This window comes from Rutilus rutilus (genome assembly GCF_951802725.1).
Source record: "Rutilus rutilus genome assembly, chromosome: 14".
NCBI lineage: Eukaryota > Metazoa > Chordata > Actinopteri > Cypriniformes > Leuciscidae > Rutilus > Rutilus rutilus.
In genome coordinates this window covers 22,506,091-22,526,640 of record NC_140219.1, presented here as the reverse complement: position 1 = coordinate 22,526,640, position 20,550 = coordinate 22,506,091, and the positions used below count along the sequence as shown (strand labels likewise).

Genomic DNA, 20,550 nt, shown 5'->3' with positions numbered 1-20,550 from the left:
AAACATTTAGAAGGCTTGCAAGTGAACAATAAACAAATTCCATTAAGTGTGTCCAAACCAAAACCCAGCTTAACAACCCATTAAAATGACTATCAATAGCCATTAATTTGCTGAAGCTAAAATTAAACAACAGTTCACGAAAACACTGCACAGCAAACGTCATTAACTGTATAACGTTGTGGAGCTCAACAGGATGCACTACTGGCATGTACACAAACCTCCCTTGAAATCCATTTTCTTTTTTCTTAAAACATGTCCAGATATTAGGGATAGAATGTTGTTTTAGAGTGTTAAAGAATATACAAATAAATGGGGTCAGGAATGACAAATTCTCTTTCCACACTCAAACTAGTATTGATCTGCTGGTGAATGTGTAGTACCTTGTTTTTTTTTTTAAAAGACAAAGTAATTGTTGAGTCGTATTTTCTTTATTTTTTTGGCAAACATGTTCTGTGCAGTTGTGTAGCAGTTTGTTGCCACAGGCACAATAATGCATCTCAGTCTGGACAGAGTACTCATTCACAGTTTATGTTCAGGCATTGCTAATGAAAACAAGTATGTGGTGTCTAAATTTTATTAACATTTGCACCGAAAGCTGTTTTTTGGATATAGCTTCATGCCTCCAGTTCATTGGGTCTCTACATAATCCTGTGAGTGTACGTTGTAACAGCATTCCATGCGTTCTGAAACATGGGGGGAAAGTAAAAAGACTTGAAATTAAGAAACATTAGTTTTTTTTAAATATAAATACTGAATATTGTGCAAATACAATCAAAGTACCCTTAAACCCATTTCATGTATATATAATATTGTCCTTTTCAAGACATGATTTTGAATTCAAGCAAAAAAGAAACAATTTTGTCAAGACAGGGCTGAGCAAATACTCACAATTGCACTAAGAGAAACAGTCCACCGCTACAACTAAAATATTATAAAACTCATTCAAAATCTGACATTTGGATGCTCGTATTTGCAAAGTTGATGATGCAAACTCAGTGTAGTACCTGACATTGGTCCATAGATCGATTAAAAAAAATGAGGCAGCACTTCATCATGGATGAAGTCAACAACACTGTCCTATAAAAATAGATCCAAAGGGAAAAGTTCTTTCCCCACTGTCACATATTCAAGTCATTTTGGTTAGACGATCACAGAGTGACTGACACTAATAATCTGTGAAAGCTTTCCTGCCACCAGAATGTGCATCATTCTGGCGTTACAGGTCCTGCTTTAGCTGGACTGGCACCATGGGGTCTGGCTGAAGTCACACTCTAGAGCGATGCTGATGACAGTACATGGAGCTCCACTGATGGTCACTTCCTTTCTGGACTCCACCTTGTAGCGGAGGTTAGTGAGGCCACCCTCGGGGTCCACCTTAAACTGCTCCTGCCGAAAGCAGACAGATATGAATCCAAAACATTTGGACAAGAACGTGCATCATGACAATGTTGATCTACTGATCAGAACTAGAAAACATTGGGCAAACTTTGTTTCATTTTAGAAAAACTGGAAGTGTATATGTTTGTACATTTCAGTTAGGTTGTGTCGACATACCTGGGCTGATTCCGAAATTGCGAAACTGTACCATCAAATAGGGCGTTATTTGAGGGGACAGCCATTTGTAGTGGTGTCTGAACCCATAGTGGACATTATTGAGTGCACTTATTCAATCCCACATTGCACCGCAATAACGCGTGTACAGCCGATGTACGCTCAACAGCTGTCTGAATTCGCTCACTCCTTTTCATTCACTCCTTCATGTGAACAGTATTAGTGGACTACCATAGGGAATAGTGAATGAGGGATTAGGGGGCGATTTCGGATTCAGCCTTAGTCTTTATTAGTAGTACCTTTCCACACCTTACAATAATAATAAACTACAACATAACACAAACTGAATCCTGGGAATTATGTAGTGACCAAAAATTCTCAAAACAATATTCAATTTGATCTAATATATTTATATATTTAATTATCAAGTGAGATGGATGCTTGTTGGCTGTATTTTATGCTCATCCATTTAAACAAAATAATAACAACAATAAACATTTAGCTTGTAAAGAAAATCTGTAACCACAATTTATGTTTGTCTGCTAAATAGCTTCTAAAGAATAATTTACCTTTAGATTGAAATGTTTAAGATCATTATAAATATACATTCAGCCAAATATGTTCAAATGTTTTACATGGTTATGCAAGATATTTGATGAATACAGCTTATTAATTAATCCACATCTTTATACCAATTTAAATATTGGCAATGTGAGTGGAATTTAAGATTTGATTAATACATAATCATACCATAGTGTTAATACATTTCTATCCATTTAAGTTATGCTACCACTCAAAACTTTTTTTGCAAGAAAGCAATACATTTATCAAAAGTGACATTTATAATGTTGCAAAAGATTTATATTTCAAATAAATGCTGTTCTTTCGAACTTTCTATTCATCAAAGAGTTCTGAAAAATTATCAGTTTCCAAAAAAAAAAAAATCTTTTCAACACTGATAATAAATGTTTCTTGAGCATCAAATTAGCTTATTACAATGATTTCTGAAGGATCATGTGACACTGAAGACTGGAGTAATGATGCTGAAAATTCAGCTTTGCCAAAATATATTCAAACAGAAAACAATTTTTCATAGTATTACTGTTTTTACTGTATTTTTTAGAGACTTAAGAGACTACTTCTGAGCAGGTACCGAGCGCTGAGGTCTGAGGTGTTTTTTTTATTAAATAATTATTTCTACCTGCTTTTGTGCAGCGATCCGCTTCTGGTCTCTCTTCCTCCAGGCTGGATCATGGATGTGTCTAAATGTTTTAGTTCCTGTAGTAATACCCGTTGGCCTAAAAAGCTGCAGAGATTTGAATTGTCACGATTAAATAACTTATCAAATGAAACGGCACAAACTCCTTAAAAATCCTATAAGCAGGTGCGTAGGAATAAATAGTGTTAAAGGGTTAGTTCACCCAAAAATGAAAATGATGTCATTAATGACTCACCCTCATGTCGTTCCAAGCCCGTTAGACCTTCGCTCATCTTCGGAACACAGTTTAAGATATTTTAGATTTAGTCCGAGAGCTTTCTGTCCCTCCATTGAAAATGTATGTACGGTATACTGTCCATGTCCAGAAAAGGTAATACAGACATCATCAAAGTAGTCCAAGTGACTACAGCGGCTCAATCTTAAGTTTATAAAGCGACGAGAATACTTTTTGTGTGCAAAAACAAACAAAAATAACGACTTTATTCCACTATTAATTTCCTTCTCTCTGGGCCTCGAGTCTTTTCACGTAGTATAACTGCGTAGCGCTTCTGGGTTGTACGTCACACGTAGGCTCACTATTGGACGACGCTGGTCATGTGTGTGATGCGTGTGACGTACAACCCAGAAGCGCTACGCAGTTATACTACGTGAACTAACTCGAGGCCCAGAGAGAAGGAAATGAATAGTGGAATAAAGTCGTTATTTTTGTTGTTTTTTTGCGTACAAAAAGTATTCTCGTCGCTTTATAAACTTAAGATTGAGCCGCTGTAGTCACTTGGACTACTTTGATGATGTCTGTATTACCTTTTCTGGACATGGACAGTATACCGTACATACATTTTCAATGGAGGGACAGAAAGCTCTCGGACTAAATCTAAAATATCTTAAACTGTGTTCCGAAGATGAACAAAGGTCTTACGGGCTTGGAACGACATGAGGGTGAGTCATTAATGACATCATTTTCATTTTTGGGTGAACTAACCATTTAAAGTGTTCAGTTCTTTTGTACCTCAAGTTTAGCCGTTCTTAGTCTTCTGAAAAACTCGTCATCTTCTCTTCCCCATCCCCAAAAGCGATTTGACATCCCATTGCACTATAGGAAAAAAAACAAAAAAACATCACAGGCAATTGTAATTTGCAATGAAATTCTGCAGTCCTGGAATCTGTACTGAATGTCCAAACGTATTCAGGTTTCTTACCATCTGATAATGTTTCTTGGTAAGCAGCAGGATCCCTCCCACATATGTCTTATAATGATATAAGGGATGGAGCTCTGGTGAGGCCACATGGAAGGGCCCCTCCTCCGGGAATCCATAGTCCAGATCCTCATTTTGGGGCAACAAGTCCACATCATGCATTGCAATGTAGTCTGTGTCATTATCACTTTCCATGTGGCCAACATTAATAAGAGAGGCACGATTAAACCTGACAAAAATGAGAGTCAAAATCTAAATAGTTTTACTCCATAACACTTGTGTAATAGATATTTCCTTCAGCAAAAATAACACATTTATTCCTGCAATGATTCAAGTGCCCCTATTATGCTATTTTAAAGGTTATTAAGGGTATAGTTCACCCAAAAATAAAAATTACCCCAATGATTTTCTCACCCTCAAGCCATCCTAGGTGTAAATGACTTGCTTCTTTCAGATGAATACAAACGGAGTTATATTAAAAAATGTCGTGGCTCTTCCAAGCTTTAGAATGGCAGTGAATGGCCATTTTATGTTTTGAAGTCATCAAAGTGCATCTATCCATCATAAAAGTGCTCCACACGTCTCCGGGGGGTTAATAAAGGCCTTCTGAAGTGAAGCGATATTTAAAACTTTATCGACTAAAATAACTGGCTACCGGCAGACGGCCGTACACATCAATTACTTTTATCATGGATGGATGCACTTTGATGGACTTTAAAACAAAAATGGCATTTACTTGAACTTTAAAGGTAATATCTATGGTTCGACCCATTTGAGAGGCGGCCCAAAATCAGAATTTAAAAATGGACTGAATAAAGCTCTCTACGAACTCGACGAGCGATGCCGCGCTGACGGACCATAGACTGTAAAAAAAGAGTGACTGACATGTATGCACATAGATCACTGTCACACACACTCTCAGAGTAATATTGTAAGTTACTGCATAATACATTTTCAACTAGCAGAATAGTACAGAATCACGATACACAGTCTCACTTGTAGCTATGTCTTTTAACTATAATATTTTGAAGGGCAAAAACAGGAACTTTTAACTATTCGCTTACATCATCAACTGTCACTTTAGCGCGAGGCCCTGTGCGGTCGCAGACTTGGTACTGTCGGTAGCATATAGCATTAGCTCCCAAGCCTGAGCTAACTCTTATCGCGTCGAGCTAGGCGGGCGTGGTTTCAGATAGTCAGGCTCCTCAGCTCCACCCATGTCCCGCCTCTTTGCCCATTTTCTCTTATCCGGAAGTGATGCGAGGCCAAGATGGCGACGGCCGGCTCCGCCCACTTTAGGCTTCAAAAATGCTCTTCAGAAACCTACGGGTGACGTCACGGACACTACGTCAATATTTTAGTAATAGTCTATGGTCTTACCGTATCAATTCAAGCCCGAGTCCATATCCATTGGAAGTGCCTGGAAAGTGGATTTGCTTTCGAGCGAAGAAAACCGCGTCTTCTCGACATGTCGACAACACGAACCAAACTCTACCAGGCCTCAGCTACAACTACAGTGTTTAAGGGGCCAAAGTAGATGCTGTTCGTGGGCAACCAATGTAGACTATAGGCTGGCATTATTCAAATATGTTACAAACTTAAGACCGTTCAAGAATGAAGGAAGACTGGAGCTACTGATGACTCGTTTCAGCAGTTCAGAATCAGTTCTTTTTTAGGGGAGACAATAACTAATTTATCTGCACTTTGATCATTGAAACTTTGCAGACATTTTACATTCACAAAGCTATTTAAACACTGCATGAAAGGTAGTATCCGAAAAAGCACAATAGGGGCACTTTAAAGAATCACTAGCAAACACAAAAAGTTAAGACACTCACCGAAAACGATCCACTTGGTTTATAATAAATATTTTATGCCGTATTTTCTTTTTGTTGAGGAAAGCGTGCATGTAAGGGACAAATATCAGCAGCTCTTCAAAGCGCTCTCTGAATGGCACGATGAGGGCCATTTTGTGAGGGCCCCAGGAGGGGTCATCAGCAGAGGAGGACTGTCTCTCTATGGGACAGGGCTGATGAGGGAGGTGGCTGTATCCAACAGTCTGGTTCATGTCTCCTGAACAAGTCAGCTGCACCCAAAGAAGGGACCCCAAAACAAACACCATGCAGAACCCGAAGAGCTTCCAGACGGTGCATTTCCTCGACAGAAAACTGCAAGCATAAATGCATTTATGTGAAAAATACAAATAATTGAGCTAAACCTGATATATGACATGTCAAGCATTCAATAAAAGGATAATAACAGTCCCTGCAAATCATAAAGTCAACGGTCAGCATAATGTGGTTATGCGGATGCCGTTCCAGACACACTAAAAGCACTTTAAATAACCCATGACATTGCTTAGCGAGTGCAACTGACGTATTTCCCTTTAAACCAGGAAGTAAGTGTTGCAACAAATCAAAGTGCAGATTAAAATTCAGGCAAATACAGGCAGTATTAGTGGGAGGGACAGTCTCATTCTTGAGAGCATTTGATTGGACAAAATGAATGAGTGCAAGATGAGTCATCAATACTTCTGGTTAGTTTTCCTAGAAAATAAATACCATGCAACTTGTCTTGCTCAACCAGACTTGACCCCATAAAGTCTACTGTATGTTTGATACATGCATTTTTAAGGTCTCTAAATTAGCAACATGATAAAAACCTGTGCTGAAAAACCTACACTATGAATCAAATCTACTACATGCCTTATGTCGTCTGATTAATAGTTCATACCTTTTTAGCAAGTAAATGGCCTTTTAGTATAATTGTAAAAACATTCCCCTTCAGGTTGTGGTACACGTCTTATTGCTGGGAAATTTGCATTGATTTTTATGAAGTAGACATAAGAATAGCTTTTATATAGTTATTAATATTTCAAAATGAACACTTACTGAACTGAAACTTATGTTTACCTCATTATTCACAAACATTTTTCAAAAGAAATGATGCATATGAAATATGATCCATCAGGCTTTTGATTAACATTGATTTGTTCACCTCTCAATCATAATTTTATTGAATTGCATTATACGTTTTGCCTCCGACAATTGAAATGATAGAACTTTAACAATAAAACTAAGAATTTAAATTTCTTACTAAGATATACTACCGGGAGATATAGAGTGACTACTGATATTTATATTAATTTTATGTGAGTAGTCTTGTTATAAAGATCTTACTGATTTACATTACAAGCTATCATATTTCATCTTACTAACTGGCCATATAAATATTAGCAACTGCTCCAAATTGTATATTTTAGCTTTATGCATCAAATATTATACTCTAACCTATATAAAACATTATGCAAATATAATATAAATATAACTATAACTATATATATATATATATATATATATATAAATAAATATAAAGTTTGCATAATGTTTTATATCGGCTAAACTAGAGTATAATATTTGATGCATAAAGCTAAAATATACAATTATATTCTTGTTTATTATATTCAATTATATATGTTAGATATATATATATAAAATATAATATATATATATTGACTGAAGGTTCAATAAACGTTTTTCTACTTATGATTTAATGTGTCAGGCTTTACAGGGTTACAACTCTTCACACTTAACTTCACACTTATACTCACTGAACCTCTCCATGACGCTGCATCCTTTGACTTTCACTTCTTGAAATTTTGAAACACATGAAACAACTACTAGCAAACTAAGATTACATTTCTTTTCATACACACAGAGGGTTTTACAAACCAACAGACCAGCATTTCCAAATAATTACAGCAATTCAGCAAATGGAACAAGTTTATATATTAATAGAAAGAGAGTGATCACATGTTGATTTGCATGTTATGATTAAAGCGTTTACCTTCTATCATCTTTGAAATACAGCACAGGTTTTCTCCGTGAAGAATACATCATCTTTGTGCCTGTCAGTGCAACACTGTACCACGCATGAAGTAGACAAGCAGATCGCAATATCTTCACATATACTTCACTGATACGGCCTTATGACGTCTACATGTTAAAATCAAATTTCTCGTTTGCAATAATAGTGTATTTTGTCTCTTTCCATCATGAATGATCTATAACTGTAAAACACATTCTTCCTAGTTGTCTGTTTAAACGTTCTCTTGCATAGTAGGTGCGAAGCCAATCACTCTATCTCAATCTATATAAACCTAATTCATCCTCGTCTCGTTATATCTTATTAGAGCATTTCGTGAGTTCAGTTACATGTCACTCATAACGGTACGACAACAAAAAAAGCGCACGAGCTCGCGTGATTGCTTTAGGACGACACGTCCGTCTGACGCGTGTTACAAGCCGCTAACATACTATATAGTTTGACGTTATTTAACACGGCGCGTCATTGACGATAAACGTTCAAAAACTTAACTGAGAACGGTGACAAAAGGGGAAAAAATTACACGCTGGCTGGAATCGTCCGTCTTTAAAATATTCCTCTGGAAACAGTGTACGGAATAAAGTTCCTAGGATGTTCTGACCTGACAGGTACATTTAGTTTAGAGACATGATTAGACTCATATTTTTATTTATTTTTATTTACAGTTATATGCACAAAGCGAAGGTCACCAATAGACAGTGGAAATCTGAGTGCAACGTGTCATGTAATACATGTACAAATTAGACTACACACTCAGTGAAGTTCGACTCTTTTCCGCGAATCGGTTCTTTTGAATAGTTCGTTTTAATGAACCGGTAAAAAATGTCAGTAATTATTTTACGCTATCGCATGGTCACCGTCATCCCCATACAGTATTATTACACACCCTATTAAAGCTGTATGATGAATGTAGGCTACTGTATGAAGGTGTCTAGTAGTAGTAAAACACTCCACTAGTAAATTAATTCCTCAACATAATCTTACCCAAACAACCGTGACGTGGACATTAAAACTGAGCCAATGTTGGGGAAGTGGGAAACTTTATTTCTGAGTGCAATTATGGGTTGATTTCTCACCAGCAAAAATTTCCCTCCCCTATCCCCACTTAAAAAGGTAACCCCATTTCCCTGTGGCTGCTTATAAACTAAAATGACCAACAACAACAACAAAAATTACAATGAGAGGGCAAAGCAATTCAGTGAGCAATAATCTGTGTAACAAAAAACTCAAAAGGCATGCCATTTTTTCTTTAAAGAAAATACAACAATGACACCAGCTATGGTAACTAAAAAAGCAAACACAAATATATATATTTTTGATTTTTACAGTGTATTCTGGGCTGATCACTTTGAGGGGAAAATAATCTGTGACATCTCTACATTAAACTGAGCAAGTGACAACAGGAAAATAAAAATAACAATAATGTATGTGCAAGATGGCATTACGGATTTCACAGGGAATTGAGGAAATCTCAGTCGATTAAAATCTGTCACAACTTCAGTCAGATTAATTGACAATGGATAATGGGGATTTAGGTATTCATGATAAAATAAAACAACTTTTTGATATAATTTCTTTCAATGTGCCAAGTACTCACAATTAAACATTTCACCTTTTGATAACTACATTTTGCCATTTATTTATATATACACACTTTTAAACACGTACACTTTTATGCAAAATCACTGAGGTCAGTCAAAGTGTAGCTATCAAAAGGGAAGAACGCCTAATAATAACATGATCCTGATCACAATGATGATTAACAAAAATAAAATGAGGGGTATAGAAGAGAAAACGAACCAATTGTATAAAGAATAAAAAAGAAAAACACCAAGAAACATTCACTCCAAGCAAAACTTTAAATATCATCCTAATTACTGCATAACCAAACAACAGAAGAAATGTACACCTGCCACCAGGATAAACGCAGTTCTTTTTGTCTTGTAAATGTTTACGTAAATAATCCAAGGACATTTAGGAAAACATCACATTCACAGCCCAGATAATTTCTTCATCGGCTTTCTGAAACAAAAACTACTGTTAACAACTTCAGGGGGCTATAAAAAAAAAAAAAATGTGTAGGGCAACCACTATGCGATTTGTGTGTTGAATCGAGTAAACTATTTGAGTGCCTATCACCTCCAAACAGTTTAGAACAAACTGTAATGCATTTCTGAACAGAAACTAGATTCACATTACTTGGAGTGCGGCACTGAAACGAGCAATGTAAAACGAATCGATGCAGGATAAACCAGGGGAATTTAGGGTGGGAACTGAACAGAGCATGTCGAGTTTTCAGCAGTCTTGACCACACATGAAGCGGGCGATCTTCAAAATTTTGTGTGTACTCGATCAACAATTAAAAAAAAAAAAAAATTTTTTTTCCAAATACAGTTCTATACTAATTTCTTGGCCTCAAAGAAGCTCTTGAGATGTCTCATTTGCCAAAAACCAATGGCCACCAGGATCAGCGTCTGGACGATAGACCACCACAGAACCCTCTGATTGGTGCTCTCGCTGGTTTGTCTGAAGCGTTCCTCACGATACTGAAAGTAATAAAAAAAAAAGATTCACGCAAAGATCATTCTTGTGCACAGAAAATAAGGCAATGGCAAAAGTGGTGCTTACGCATGTATTGCACGTTTCACTACCATGTTCTATCTGCGTCGGTGGAAATAATTGTTGCGGTGGATCTGAATCAGCCAGATCTCAGTTGCCAAACCTGCAGGACACTTACCCTCTGATAGTTCTGCTCTTTCTGGATCTGATCCACCTGCTCCATCAGCTGTCGAACTCTCAGCTGCAGCTCCGTGAGCTTGTCTTTGGCAGCGATTTCTGCATAGTTGTTTGTATGCTCACCAACTTGGATGTCCAAGTGAACACGCTGTATTGAGAATTCAAAAGAAAAAGTAGGCAAAAATAGGTAGATAAATAATAACAGATGGTGTTCTACACTTTACGTATAATTATTTAATATATATAATATATAATTATTTCTTTATTTTATTTTGTAAATAAGATATACAAGCAATTTTATATATATATACACACACATTATTTGACAAAATATTAAAATAATTTTTTTTTGTAATTAATAGATTAACACATCCTTACTTGCAATAATGTTTTGTCAATTTATCTGGAAGAAACTTGTAGCAATATACTTTAAATTTGGCATGAAACAGAGGTCACGCTAGACTTTTCTTCCGCAATGTGACGTCTGAATGAAACGGCTTCCCAAACAAGAAAATTGTAGGGCGGGACTTGATTTTGTCCATTGGGAATTGTTTGGATAGCTGTGATTTGCTGTTGCTGTGATCTCATGTGAATGACAGCAGCGCCAGTAAACACTTCATCAGAGAAGAGATGAGATGTGGTTGCAATAGGGAGGGGGAAGTTGTTTTGATTAAAGATTACGAGGGCACATGAATAATAAAAAAAAAAAAGATGTGCACAGATAACTCATTTATAATACTGCAATATTCCATTTAAAAAAAAAAAAGGAATTGTCTGTCGACTTTAATTTCATGGCGACTTTAAGGAAACCAGAAGATGTGATGCACAAAATGAACTCACAAGCATCCCACCAGCAAACAGAGCAAATTTGGAGGAATTTGAGTGCAAGCAGATTTGATGCTCTCCAGGTGTGTGGGAAGTGAAAATAAACCTGCCCTCAGATCCATACTGGCGGGACAGGATCACCTGAAACCCAGAAAAGATAAGCAAATGAGCATGATGAAAACCAAACAAACTGGGCTTTTATTATTCACAAATCTTTCATCAAACAGACCTTCTCATCAGGATCTTTCACTTCCACGAACATCCCAAGTCCTTGAGTTGCAGGCAAATACTCTTCTTTCTGCTTGTCATAGAGCTGCGTTCGGTAGTTACCTGTTTAAAAGAGAATTAACACAAGTCATAAACACAAACTACTTTGTTGAGTACCTAAACAGGTTAGAAGTAACAAGCTGACAGAAATACACTAAACACAAGTTGATGAGGAGTTACATCATATTCACTTGATATTGCAATAGCCTATAGAATGTTACTTGGGCATTCATGATATTTCTTATCTCATAATTTACATCGTCGTCTAACTTGTTACCTAAGAAATAAATTACAATGTTTAAAAAAGCGTATAAACTAATGTTGCTTACCCAAACCAGTAAGGCGGTAGATGTCTACTTATATGTTTATTCGTATAAATGATCTTTTGTAACTTATATTTTGTTAATTTGTTAAGTCAAGCTGGTTGCCAACGAATGAACTCTGACAAACCTGCTAGTTAGCACAAGGCTAAGCATTAACGTGCACTGCAAACTTGGCTAATTCTGCTTCTCTTACTTACCTATTATCATGGTTTCGTCTGGTATTTCTTCTATGAAACATTTCTTTTCAGTCTCGCCGATATGAAAGTACAACGCAGACACAAAACTGTTGTAAATATTTAACAACAACACCAAATAAAGTGTAAACTGCATTCTGATTGCCACCATCTTGACACTACCGGTGATGAGAACACTGCGCCTGCGCACTGTGCGCAGAGACTCCAATGCCACGTAACCCATCGTCGGCCATCGTCCAATCACAAGCGGAAAGTGCAATCCCGAGATTCTTCATGGTCATTGTAGTTTGTTGAGCTTTTGATTCAACTCAGTGAACCAAATCTTTTGAATCTTTCAAAAGGATTTGTTTAGTTCAATGACCAGCAGGTGGCGTGGCGGGAAAAAGTTGGTTTAATGATCTAATTTTGTGTCTCTGGAAAAGTGATCTTTATGACACTGTATGATGTTGAATATCAAAGCTTTTCTGTCTATTTGTTAATGAGGGATTTGTGGACTAAAAGTTATAGTTTTATTTTGAAGTAAAAAGATAAAATTACTATATCAGCTTCTTGAACTACAGAAATGACTTTTTCATATTCACTTTTAGATGATATGTGAGGATTAGGAGGGGTGTTTTATTCAGTCTTCATACAACATGTGTTAGTCAGGATGGTTGTTACTTTGTAAGATTAGGGAGAGGCTCTAGCTATACCTCTCATAACCTTCTACAATACATCCCTGTTTTTTTGGTTCCAGGTTATTTTAAACCATATAAAAATAGTGGGGTGAGGGGGGGAGGGGCGAGAGGTGGCGCCCCGACAAATCTCGCGAGAATCACGACTGGTTTTACAGCACAACGTCACAACGTCACATCAACAACCTATGAAGCAGCCTCTATAGACCCTTTTACTGTTTGTACACAATGATGACGTATGCGCGCGCATATTGGCAACGGAAGTATGGCGAGAATCCACAGCGTGTGCGGATTAAACTACGCGAGCGGATTAAACAACAGATACGAGCATTTTTTATTATGTCCTCGCTCCAATCAGCACGTTTAATCGCCTGCAGCCACTATTCTGAAACGGCCGTGATCCTGTCGGAATCCTATAAAACTTAAGCCCCTTGGTGGAATATCGATTAGTGCAACCGTAAACGCAACAACCAGATATTTTGATGCTGGGAAACCGTTTTGATAAACTTTCGGAGGTGCCAACACGTTAGAGCCAGTGGGGAAAAACACCACTTCCGTTGCCAAAATGCGCGCGCAACCATTTGATCACGTGGGCTGTAAAAGGGTCTATAGAGCTGGTAAGTCCCGCCCCCTTCGCTAACCCCGCTGGACCTCTAGGTTGAAAAATCGTCAATGCAAGTGAATGGGAGAAAATAATTATTTTCTGGTCCCGTTTGAATTGTGCCATGAATGTGAACATATGTTGTCTGTGAATTTTTTATATAATCTTTCGTGTGAAGAATGCTACAATTTAGCGGGTAGAAGTTTGATACGGTTAGACTTTGTGTGAGAGCACTTTGTGGACTACAACTCTTCGCTACTTTCGACGCGTTTGAAACGTCACCACCAATCGCACACGGACACTAGCTCACGGATCCCGCTAAACATGACTGTGTCTTTGGTGCACTTCACCGCCTTCTTTCAGGGAGAGGACAAAATCGTTGAGGTTGGCGAAAACCACGGGTAAGTCAACTTTATGGGGTGACATCACATAGGCGACATGTAGTCTTTCTCGTTATGTCTTTTCCACAACTGCTAGCCGAAGAATCATACCATATACTGTCAAACTCGTAACATGAAAGATTATATAAAAAATTCACAGACAACATATGTTCACATTCATGGCACAATTCAAACGGGACCAGAAAATAATTATTTTCTCCCATTCACTTGCATTGACGATTTTTCAACCTAGAGGTCCAGCGGGGTTTTACGGAAGGGGCGGGACTTACCAGCTCTATGGAAGACACTAGCACGCATTTCAGACGTGAATCATGGCAGAGTCGACGAAGAAAACGAAGAAAGCACGGTCGGAAGAATGCAGAGACGGCTCTGCGTGAGTGGTATTTACGACAGTAACGTTAAATACAAGTACTCCACAACGACGCTAGGGGGCGCTGTTTGAGAAAAACGGAAACTGCATAGTGTGCCTTTAACACCACTAGATTGCTCCAATGTTTTTGACGTCAAAAGGGTGTAGTTAAACTACAAGAAGATTCACATAATTAAATCCTCATATTTGCACTAAATCAACACTTAAAACTGTTTTGTCAGATGTGTCAGAGCTTCGTTCAAGGGATTCAACTGTTGACACAGCGACAAAACGATCCGAATTTGAATCGATCCGGAGTTGTTGTAGCCTACAAAGTCATTGTTAGTGACATTTTTATTATACTAAAATATTTGTCAGGACAAATAATCATTTAATTCCTGGAATTCATTTTGAGTGGTTTAAGATGAATATATAGAATATAAAGCATCATTTTACAGTCACTGCCCATTTGCTCTCCAACAGAAAACTACTGGGAACTTCTCAGAAACTGTTGTAAATCAGTGCATTGCAATCACTTCTTTCATATGCGCAAAAATAGCAAAAAGGACGCAAGAAACAAAAACTCACATGGCTGAATTCTTTTTACTCTGCAAAAAAAAAAGACAATTTGGTTTTTTTGTTCAGTATAGGTTAAAAAACAAGAGAGAAGGGACCAGGGTAGAAACTTTAGAAAATAAGCTAAAATATTTACATTGATTTGGTCAATTTAAGAGAACATTTTCATTAGTTTGATTTCTTTTGCAGTCCATTAAAACCCTTTTAAGTAAATCATACAGGTTGTACACAGCATTATTAGCACTCCAGATCAGAACAAAACAATGTGTAGATGAAACAGATTAAGGATTAAAAACAATAATAAAAAAATAAAACCACCAAGAATTTAGAGACGTAGTGTACACACAGCATTTACACAGAAATAAAGATGTACTACCATTGAACACATTGGAAATGTGTAATCTACTATATGTAAGCAGACCCAAACTTAGACACACCAACATAAAGAAAGGTTTATTTGAAGCCACCAATCCTACTCCTTCCAATCAAGCACTTCAACAATATCAACATTTGTACAGCTGTTCGAAATTCACATTAATGTTTTTCACCTACGATCTCCAGAGTTCGTTAAAATCCAGATGTTTAGTAGAACCTCTTGTTCCTCTCCTGGCGCTTCTGAAAGACCACAGCACCAACAACTGCACAAACCACAATTCCCAGCAGGGCACACAGAAGTAGTAGGAAGACCTTCCAGCCAGTGAGGGGTGAGCTCCGAAAATTTCCCGTTGGATCATCAATATTGTCTGTTTTGTGGGAGAAGACATGTAAACATGACTAGCAATTGAATGAAAAATCCTTCTGCCAACGATTTGAATATGTCTGCAACTACACATCAGCTGCGTTACCCTTCGGCGACTTGAGGAGACTGACACTGGGCTCGATCTTCGTCCAGTCCTGGTTGTCCTCCTCAGGAGTATGTTCTACCATCAGCTGGTACATCTTCATAGAGATGATGTCATGGTTATCTGCACAGAAGAAACAGTGCCAGTGAGGTCTGGCAAAAGGCATCGTGACTACTGTGGAGATTTAGAACTAACACTTACCAGAGAGATCTCCTGTGGCCGCAGAAGACCCAAAATAGTATCCTGTGGGGAGGCGGACGCCCCCGATATCAATACATTCTCTCCAATCGTTCTTGTCATCTACATCTACCATAATCTGTGAAAACAATATACAGTAGCAGTATACATATTCAATATAATAAAGGACTTATAATTAACTCAAAACGTCTTCTCCGCTGAGCTATTGCTAATTTCACGCAAATCTAAATGAATTCTAAGGTTCAGGGAATTGAAAACGAAAGTCATGAAAAAAATGGTCATGACTGTGTCAGTGCCAAAATGAAACTGCCAGAATAAAACAATACACACTACAGACCCGTTTACACCAAGAGCAATAACCAGAAAGATAACTATATTAGCGTCAAGACATAGTTTTGTTTATTATAAGCGGGCACTGCAGTTATATCATCTGCCGTTTTAGGGTATGTTTACGTGTCAACGATGTACTAAAACATTTTGACAACATTGCCAAAACGATCCTCGTTCACGGATCCATAAAAACGACTAAAAACACTGTAATATGCTGAATCCAGGCCAGTATTCGACGAAGTCACTTTGTAAAGAAACACTACTATAGACCGAACATGTAATACACATGCGCATGACATCACCGTTTTCACACATTTTTGTAGTTTACACGGAGACGATTTCGGTATCATTTTCAAAAACGTGCAATTTGAAACACAGGCCCCAAAAACGTCCTTGTCGTGTAAATGAATGGACTGATGAATGAAACGATGGATTCTGATTGGCTGTCAATGTTTTTTTCGTTCATCAGCTGGAAAAAAATCGTTATCACTATAGTTATCGTCCTTGGTGTGAACGTGACATACCGTTCACAAGTCACTATGGGTGTTTTTGTTTAAGAAATTGATACTGAAAAAATATTAAGCAGCACAACTGTTTTCAACATTGACAATAATAAGAAATGTTTCTTGAGCAGCAAATCAGCAAATTAGAATGTTTTCTGAATGATCATGTGACACTGAAGACTGGATTAATGATGCTGATAATTCACAGGAATAAATTACATGTTATAATATATTAAAATAGAAAACAGTTCTTTTAAATTGTAATAGTATTTCACAATATTACTTTTTTTTTTGTTACCATCCTGATTATTACTATTTACAATTATTGAGCTCTTACCGTGAGTCTGCCTTTGGAGTATCTAACAGCCAGGTATGTGTCATGATCTTTGTTTCTGACTTCAACAGAGCATCCTCCCAATTCAGTAGACCGGCCGTCTTTCCCGTGATCATACGGCAAGGAGCCGTTACTCACCATTGCAGAAATGTAGGGAAAAGAGCGCTAGAGGACCAAAATAAATATGAATACAATTGATTTCATTGATTTTTTTCTATATTGACGACAAAAATAAACTGAAAGTAACCAAATGATGGTACTTTGTATCTTGATACAGCTGTTACTGAATCAAACAGAATGATCTAAATGTATAAAAGGTCACTGTTAACTACTAAAATCTAAATAATAAACACTGAATATTGTTTACAAAATGCTTCATCAACAAATAATGAATGATGAGGGTAAGAAAATGACATGGACCACATGATGCAGGCAAAACAAAGAAAGCATTGCTTACTTGAAAAATTGTTGAAAGATCATTTCAGAACATAAAGCAAAAGCAAAAGAGAGTGAAGGGATAGTCCAAATAAAAGATATTCTTCTCTACTCGAAAGATTGTTTCTCTCAGTTCAACATCTGAAAGCAAATAGCTGGCACATAATCGTATTCAAACTATCCCTTAAAGTTCAGTTTACAGATGAGGACAAAACCTCAGATGACCAGAAGCAGACCAAACATGCCAGAAGTCCAGTATTCTTAACGCTTCAAAACATATTTGGTAGTTTGGATATTGATATCTTTGCATTTTAGTCTCAAGTCAATTTCTGATCATGAAAAAGCAAAGCTTTCATTCAGATGAAGGTACAAAAACATAAAATTTTTACATCTCTCAACTCACATCCGGAGCCTCATCGTTAGGGTATGTGTCTATAAAAATGGCCAACCCATGGAAATTGCCACTACTTCCAAACACGGTGCCTGTAGAGAAAGAAGGACCCATGAGTACGGCTCACTTACATCCATTCCTTGGAGATCATTACGGAAGGTATCCACAAAAATAGCCAGGCCTACAAAATGGTCTTGGTTTCCAAAGACTGGGCCTAAATGAAAGTATGACACAATCAACTGCAGGGAAGAAAGAGCAGACTTGCAAATGGATCACAGATGGACTACATACACATATAGACAGCATTATAACTCATTACAGTTAAAATCATGAAGTGCGCAATGGAAATGGTCAGAGAAAGTGCTTAAAACAGGACCTGAACCTGCCATTTTCCTTCACAGGATCACAGCTTTCACACTTACCAGGATGTAGTCTCTCCTTTGTGTACCAAATGGCAAAGCCATCTCCATGGAGATTCTTCTTTCCTGATCCATGAACTTTAAACTGCACATGCATCTCCCAATCCTTCAAATAGCATGGCTACAAAAGGCAGAAAATTAACATTATAAAATTAACATAATAGTATTTTGGGGAATTTTCAAAATCAAATTCAATTCGTTTAAATAGGAATCACATGTTTGGGAATTTCGCACGAGTATGTATATTTATCCTAAATTATATTTAGTTAATGTTTATTTTAATTAAAGTAACAAAACCTTTTTTTAGTTTCAGCTAACTATAATAACCTCAAGTCCAGTAAAAAAAAGATACATCTATTTACTTGCATGTCATGTGACCATTAAGTGGTGTCAGAGAACCGTGAACACATACAGAAATGTGTGGTTAAAATATTGGCATATTCAAATCTCAAGGGGTACTTCAATAAATATTTTACATCTAAAGGGTTCGGCTGACAAAAAAAAAAAAAGTTTGTGAACCCCAGCTGTTTTTAGTTCTTCAAGGAAGTTTTACTCACCACTGTATTCCAGATGGACCCTTGTTTGCTCCTCTCATCCGGAGTTAGACGCACATACTGACTGGTGACTAAAGTACTTCCCCAAAAGTCCCACTGACTTGAGGGACTCGTTCCGACACCTGATCGTCAGATAAATGAATAATCATATAATTTATTCACAGTGTCTTGGATGTCAGTCACACGCTTCTCAAGAGTGTAAACACTACAAACCATGAGAACATTATGAGATAAACATGAACTAGGCATCACATACACTGGGGTTCAAAAGCCTGAGACCACAATGAAAATATAGAATTGTAAATTTACACACTGTAAACATTTGTTTGTCATTTTTACAGAAAATAAAAATAAAAATGCTGCAGTACTGCAAGTTACCACATACAGTGAGCTTTTGTAATGTAATTTTACTGTGAAATAGTATGTCAAATTTATGTTTTTGGAAGTAAAAACTATAAATAACCATATAATTTACAGTGAAAAACAATAAAAGGACATTACTAGAAGCCCCTGAGATTATATCACATGACATCACATGAGATTATATTTTACTTCTGACTTTGTTTTCAGAAATGCACAATTAGGGGGGTTTGCGTACAATTTTTGTGTTTGAATTAATGTTCATACATTATTTTATCCTCACGTATGTTACTCTGATGGCGTTTCGTTTTTGTTTATGACTCTGTGCACCATCTACATACAAGTATTGAGCATGTTTTATGAATAGGCCACTTAAAAAAATAAACCTTGCATTATAATGGTGGTTGTCAGCACATTTTAAGGTACAAAGCAGATTTGGGTTGGTATATGAACATTATGTATGGTTACAAGTTATACAGGCATCCTCCAATATTGAAAACATCACAGTAGTTTTTAACTGCAAATTTCTGCCATTTTGGAGAACATGATCATCAAGTTTTGCACAAACTTGAGGTGTGAATATGTGTATATTTATATAGTGTAGAAATAACAAAACTGCTTTCTTCTAACGTTACTTTTAAAATATTTGGATATATTTACGCATGTATGCATGTACAAAACAGTCAATATGCCAAGCAAGAATAATGTTATTTTTTACAATTAAATAGCGTTTTGACAATTTGCATACTCTGCGTGTGAAGTCCTTTACAACCTGCAATACAAATGCAAACTACCCTCACCTGTCCAAATAAAGGCGCTGACTAGTTTTGTTTACACTAAAGTTGTGTTCCTGTAAAGACTCTACTTTAGACTACTTATTTCCCCGTGGTATACATGCTCCCAATAAAATACATGATCTATGGCAAAATACAAAATAAAAGGTGAAATCCTACTCAAGGCAAGTGAACAGAAAACTCCAAGCACGTTAGTGATGATGAGGCTAAATGACGTCAAGAGCAAACAGCAACACTAGCAGGCAGAGGCTACACACAGCTAACGTTACTCACCCTGATATGGCTTAATGAGCGAGTGCTCCCGCTTTAAGTGCTCCGCATTCCCGTCCGTTATATCTGAATTTACGGAAGAAAAGTGGAGTAGCCATAAAAGTAAGAGTATTCTGTGACACGCCGGCATTTTACGAGTTACACTTGGTTGAATGTGAAGCCATAAAGCTGGGCTTCTTTCTCGTGCCATTTTTAGCGTCTTCCTTCCTCCGCGCCTTCACTTCCTGCGTCTTGCAGGCCGTGTTTCAAAGCCTAGTGAGCTGCCTACTTAGACAGCGTATTTGAGCATCATGGACACGAGCATTCTTACGCTTAAAAGCGCA

At 37.2% G+C, this 20,550-nt stretch overlaps 3 protein-coding genes across 4 annotated transcripts; all 3 read right to left on the bottom strand.

Moving 5' to 3' along the window:
* Nucleotides 1-438: 438 nt before the first annotated feature.
* Nucleotides 439-8,616, bottom strand: b4galt7 (xylosylprotein beta 1,4-galactosyltransferase, polypeptide 7 (galactosyltransferase I)). The gene is made up of 6 exons (XM_084431274.1): nt 7,813-8,616; nt 5,805-6,134; nt 3,970-4,195; nt 3,780-3,863; nt 2,753-2,857; nt 439-1,386 (listed from the first exon to the last, which is right to left on the bottom strand). The coding sequence occupies exons 1-6, from the start codon at nt 7,863-7,865 to the stop codon at nt 1,231-1,233; spliced, it is 954 nt and encodes a 317-aa protein (XP_084287400.1). The 5' UTR covers nt 7,866-8,616; the 3' UTR covers nt 439-1,230.
* Nucleotides 8,617-8,874: 258 nt separating this feature from the next.
* tmed9 (transmembrane p24 trafficking protein 9) lies at nt 8,875-12,437 on the bottom strand. The gene is made up of 5 exons (XM_084431275.1): nt 12,200-12,437; nt 11,642-11,742; nt 11,428-11,553; nt 10,589-10,735; nt 8,875-10,397 (listed from the first exon to the last, which is right to left on the bottom strand). Exons 1-5 carry the CDS (start codon nt 12,417-12,419, stop codon nt 10,248-10,250), a joined length of 744 nt encoding a protein of 247 aa, XP_084287401.1. The 5' UTR covers nt 12,420-12,437; the 3' UTR covers nt 8,875-10,247.
* Nucleotides 12,438-14,805: 2,368 nt separating this feature from the next.
* On the bottom strand, nt 14,806-20,517 carry lman2 (lectin, mannose-binding 2). Of its 2 annotated transcripts, none has more exons than XM_084430441.1 (8): nt 20,231-20,517; nt 18,807-18,925; nt 18,253-18,370; nt 17,962-18,044; nt 17,008-17,169; nt 15,841-15,955; nt 15,643-15,762; nt 14,806-15,540 (listed from the first exon to the last, which is right to left on the bottom strand). In XM_084430441.1, the coding sequence occupies exons 1-8, from the start codon at nt 20,415-20,417 to the stop codon at nt 15,380-15,382; spliced, it is 1,065 nt and encodes a 354-aa protein (XP_084286567.1). In that variant the 5' UTR covers nt 20,418-20,517; the 3' UTR covers nt 14,806-15,379. The 2 variants fall into 2 exon arrangements, with proteins under 2 accessions (XP_084286567.1, XP_084286568.1); XM_084430442.1 differs by lacking the exon at nt 17,962-18,044 and adding an exon at nt 17,843-17,922 and having other exon boundaries at nt 20,231-20,487.
* Nucleotides 20,518-20,550: the final 33 nt, after the last annotated feature.